General features: G+C 37.8%; 1 protein-coding gene across 4 annotated transcripts in view; it reads right to left on the bottom strand.

Annotated features, from left to right (window-relative positions):
* Window positions 1–5464, bottom strand: part of usp6nl (USP6 N-terminal like) — an 82565-nt gene that overhangs the window by 10283 nt on the left and 66818 nt on the right. For all 4 annotated transcript variants that reach the window (XM_016458501.1, XM_016458500.1, XM_016458503.1 and 1 more), the window contains 3 exons: window positions 4517–4597; window positions 1039–1146; window positions 479–588 (listed from right to left, as the gene is read on the bottom strand). In XM_016458501.1, coding sequence (XP_016313987.1) covers window positions 479–588; window positions 1039–1146; window positions 4517–4597 — 299 coding nt within the window. The remainder of the gene's footprint in view (window positions 1–478; window positions 589–1038; window positions 1147–4516; window positions 4598–5464) is intronic.

Below are 5464 nucleotides of genomic sequence, written 5' to 3'. Positions count from 1 at the left end.
CACACACTCACAATCACTCACACACTCACACACACACACACACACACACACACACACACACACAACAAAACAAACAAACAAATACATAAATAAAACATTGCCTATAATAAAAAAAAAAGTTGTGAAGAAGTCGCATAGATGCATTATATTGCTGTACATTTTGTCATGCATGTTAAAATTAAGACTCAGTGATCATCTTAAGCATTAAGTGCCAAAGGGCCCAAGAGCTTAGAGGTCAGCTTGCAGGATGACCTAGGTACCCTATATAGTGGGCAGCTTGTGCTGTTCGTGCCAAGAGGCCTAGATGCAATGTGGTGAGGGGCCTGGAGCACTCAGTGGTCAGCTCATGCTATATTCACAAAGAGGCCAAGGGGCTCTACTGTTCAGCTGGCATTGCCCATTGTGGCCAGCAGCATTTAAACCTCCTGTGTGTGCGTGTGTGTGTGTGTTTTGTTGGTGTTTGTGTTTGGATGCTCACTTGACATCATAGCGGTGCATGAACATGATGTGATCTCTGTATGTACGATTCACATCCAGATCAATCTGACGGACATCTGGAGACAAACCCCTGGCTCTGATCTTCAGTTTCTGGGGAAAGAAAGAGACAGTTCATGGAGTTCATAATAAATATTACTAACTATATAGTCAACACTCTGCAGGCCACAAATGCATCTAACGACACGCTCACAGACCACAGCATGATTTCTGCCACACAAACACCTTCAGTTTAAAGGGAATGCAGGATGCAAATCATGTTTTCTGTCCAGTTGGATGCTGCAGGGCTTTAGTAAAGCTGCTATTGTCCATTTGGAGTGATATTTCCCTCTGTGGTGTGTGTGTCAAACCACATAAGTGTTACATTGCAAACCTCAGGGGTTGGCTATTTTGGAAAGTCATATTTAAGCAAAGAGTTTGTGATTGCCTCTCTCTTTCACACACACACACACACACACACACACACACACACACACATTTCTGTGGAATAAACTAGCTCTGAAAAAAGCCATGACTATGCTGGAATGGAGAAGCTGCATTTACCTCATAGAAGTCCTTTTTCTCCTCCTTGATTTTGGGGATGTCGAGCAGCAAACACCAAACCTGACCTCTGAGCTGCAGCGGAATTCCCTTATAGATCCTCCTCACCAGCTACACAAACGCAAAAAAGCACGATTAGAATTCAAGAAATCTCTAAACCTCAACTATGTGAGTGAACACATTGTAGTCATGAATAAAAAATAAATATTGTTTTTAATGTTTGTGAAAGAAGCATCTTACGCTCACCAAGACTGGTGATCAAAAATACAGTAAAAACAGTGATATTCTGAAATATTTCTACAATTTAAAATAACTTTTTTTGTATACTATTTTCTATAATATTTGTATATTTTACTATGGGGGGCGGTATATATGCACAGTATATAATATAACTTCAATGATGTGGCCACAGATACTGCTGGCCTGGTTATTAGGACACGCTCAATATGGATAATCACACTGTCTAAACACATTCAATAGCAGAGTAATTGAATACATCTGTGTGTCTGTGTCTCTCACAGGTAATTTTGCAGTCAGTAAAGATTAAACTCCCATCAGAGGGCAGATTAAAAGCACAAAAGCAAAATGCTGAAACCACAAAAGCTAATGGCCGGCGTGAATCGTCTCTCAGCTACAATTAAACTCACCCGCTGGAACAGAGAGAGGAAGAGAGAGAGAGAGATGTACGACTGTGGAGGGGTTGAGAGGTGAAAGAGAGGAATGAACACTCTTCCGTTTCCTGCACTCATCTGTCCACATTACTGCTGCTAAGTGATTTCCTGAACGTCTCTTCTGCCCTCAGGGCCAATCCATGTGTGTATGTGTGTGTGAATTGATGGCTGCTGAGTAGTTCACTTACTATAATGGTAACAACAATATTATTAATAATCTTCGGGAGGCTCTTGAGGAACTGATTATTGAAAGACAGCAGTGGGCACATATCCCACAGCCACAAACCTAATGACTGTGTGTGTGTTTCTGCCTCTATTCTCAGCAAAATGAGGCAATTAAGATAAGTTTGTTTATTTGAATAAAACGAGACATTACAAATCGGCAGGTGTCTGTGTGTGTTTGCTTGTGTGTTTAAGTGTGTTTGTTGACGGGGATTGGTTTTGTAATTGCAGACATGTAAGAAGTCAATGACTCCATCTGTTCTACAAGAAAAGAAAAAAAACTCTTTGAACAACATGTCTTTAGAGTGAGTGTTTGCAGTACAGTGAAATCAGAACCCAAACAAACCTGCAGATCGAAACTATGTAGCAGGGTATCCCAAAGTGGATTTATATAAACTAATAATTTAATTATAAAAATGTAAAATTGAAATAAATCAATAAATGTAAAAAAAAAAAAAAAGGGAAGAAAAATATTTAACTGCATGTCATTAACGGACATCGAAAAACTGTGAACATGCAAATTTGTCATTAAATTACTGTAATATTAACGTAAAATCTCATGGGGTAAATCAAGTAAACATTTTAGGTCAAATGGGTTTAGCTGACAAAAATGTTTGAGAATCCCTGCTGTATCGATTATAAAACCATATAGATGGTTAAACAACACAACTAAATAATGCCAAAACATACAAAATATTTGTATATTTATCTGGATGAACTGTTTCGCATACGAACAATTCAAGAAAATTAGTAGTACATTTCAAATGGACACCATCTTAAAATTGCAAGACTTGGAGCATGGGCCAAATACTGAAAAACAGTGAAATAGGCGAAACATCAATGATAGCGTGAGCTAGACAGCTGAAGCTCAAACAGGACATGAACTAGGTGGGACGTGTCTGGAATGACACATTTGGTGGTAGAGTGGTTAAAGTGATCTGAGGTCACCCCAATCTATCCTGAATGCCAGAGGAAAAACAAAACACAAAAACAAAACAAAAAACAAACATACAAACAAAAGCGCAGATCACTTCAAATCACTTTCGTCTACATGCAAATCCTGGCCACTGTCATGAGTCTCTATGGCTTATTATGGTATGCATTTCCATTGTTGACGAAATCATGTCTATGAATGTAATGTCATCAATCATTTTTTGCAAAAAGAGGGCTTTGAATGACACCGTAAGCAGCCGATGTTAGCTTGAGGTTTTCAACACTGTAAGTGCTGAAGCAGACCTCTGAATGTTCACTAACAATCGGCCAATCAGGTTTGAGCTTGAGCTAAACTTTATCAACAATAAAATGTGTCACTAGCTGCATTTCTATTACCCCTCAAATTGTGCACATTAAAATTGTATATTGAATATACGCTCAATGGAAACACGTAAATTTCGCAAAAACTCCCATATATCGCAAAAAATGTTTTTACGCTCGCTTTAGGTGGCTTTTAGGGCAATTCGAAAAAGGAATATTTCACAAAACTGCAATTTAAACAGTTTTTCCGCATTTACAGGTCATCTGGGGTACGTAAAAGCCACATGATCATTTGTCGATCACATGATCATGAACATCCGCTTCCATGACTTATCACGAGACGAAAAAAGTTGCATAACATTTAGTTGCATGACATCGGTTAATAGAAATGGCATCATTTCACAATAGTTATTTTTTTTTAAATCAACATTTATAAAATATCACAAACGTTTTGCATGGTAACGAGGTTACATAAAGCTGCAGTCCGTAACTTTTTTTGTGTTCAAAATGTACAAAATTTTTATAATAAGCAAGTACACCATCCATTTTCCAAACCGTGTTTTTGGCTTGTCCTGAATCACTACGGTACACCTATAATAAGTGTTTATATTCTGACTATTTTAGACTGGTTCGGGTAGGTACCGCTGTGGCGTAGCCAAGTACCTGTGTGATTCATCATAGACATAAACAGAAAGAAGTAGCTCCGGCTACAATGTGCTTCCGGAAGATGCACGCAGTTCTGTTTATTAACCGCTAGAGCGCCAAAAGTTACGGACTGCAGCTTTAAATATATTCATAGCAATCAATCCACACAGATATTTGCAATCTGAAGTTTCATTTCTGATGGATGCGTAAAAACAAAATGGCTGGAGTAGCTATGCAGTAAAAAAAATTTTTTGACAGTTTTGTTGTGCTTTTGATGCATTGCAGCATGCTGCTTATGCTCATTTAGTTCAGACGCAGTGTGACAGTCTAATCAAACTAATTGGACTAATAATAAGAAGTAATAATTAGTTCTACTCAGAGTAATAAACTGCACAACTGTCACGCTCCACCTCAGGCAATTATGAAGATTTCTCATTTCACACTAGACACTGTTAATGGACAGAAATGCAATTTAACACACTAACAGCTGCCTGAAAATGTCCAAACACATAGACGAATAGAAACAGGACAGTTGTTTTCTTAGGGGAACGGTCCAATGACACCCAATACACAGGACAGAGACAGCCAAAGGGAACTTTAGCCATTTACACACACAAGATGAAAGACTGAGAATCTGCCTTTCTCAAAGTCCTTCAGAGAGTTACAGTCTGTTTATGAAGGACACGCACCTTGTCACTGTTCTTGTATTTCTCCCAGCTCTTCAACATTTTCAGCCATTTTGTCGTTCTCTCCACTTCCAGATGTTTTTGCTAAGCAGACAGAGTGCAAACACACGGTACAATAAATTAAACAAAAGAGACAAAAACACACCTAAATGTTTAATCTAAAGCAATACTAGGTGGACTTTAATGAAAATGGATTTCAGTGAGATCTAGAATGCAATATTAGAACAGCCATATTAAAATTTAGGACGTAACCCCAAAAAAAGTCCTTTTGAATATCTGCTCTGCTTTTTCTTCTACATGAACATAATGGCCTCTGAGGACTCGGTTTCTCCAATTTAGACATCATTATTACGTTACAACATCACACTTTAAGTGCTTTCTGTCATGAAAAATGTGTGATCAAGAAATTAAAATGTGACCCTGGACCACAAAATAATAATAAGGGTCAATTTCTCGAAATTGAGACTTATGCATCATCTGAAAGCTGAACAAATAAGCTCTCCATTGATGTATGGTTTGTTAGGATGGGACAATATTTTGAGTTGAATTACTGAAATAAATGAACTTTTCCACGACATTCTAATTTATTGAGATGCACCTGTATACCCAAGCGACTTAAGACTGGTTTTGTGGTCCAGGGTCACAAATTTCAATTTAAGTCACTTTTTGGAGTCATTTTTGCATTTACGTTTAACCAGCTGGTAACAAAGGGATTTTTAGTAGAAGTATGAAGTCCATTCTGCTCAAGTTCAGACAGGTGCCCTAACTTTCTTTACAATTAATGCAACTAATCCAATGACATGCATTTATTTTATATATTATATATTCTGCCATTCTACACAGGAAATAAGGTGATTAACTGTGATAAATTACAAAACATACAGTGGGTACGGAAAGTATTCAGACCCCCTTAAATTTTTCACTCTTTGTTATATTGCAGCCATTTGCTAA

This window comes from Sinocyclocheilus anshuiensis, unplaced genomic scaffold (genome assembly GCF_001515605.1).
Source record: "Sinocyclocheilus anshuiensis isolate Anshui unplaced genomic scaffold, SAMN03320099.WGS_v1.1 scaffold719, whole genome shotgun sequence".
Classification (NCBI taxonomy): domain Eukaryota; kingdom Metazoa; phylum Chordata; class Actinopteri; order Cypriniformes; family Cyprinidae; genus Sinocyclocheilus; species Sinocyclocheilus anshuiensis.
The sequence above is the reverse complement of the archived record's forward strand: the minus strand, read 5'-3'. Positions and strand labels throughout refer to the sequence as shown.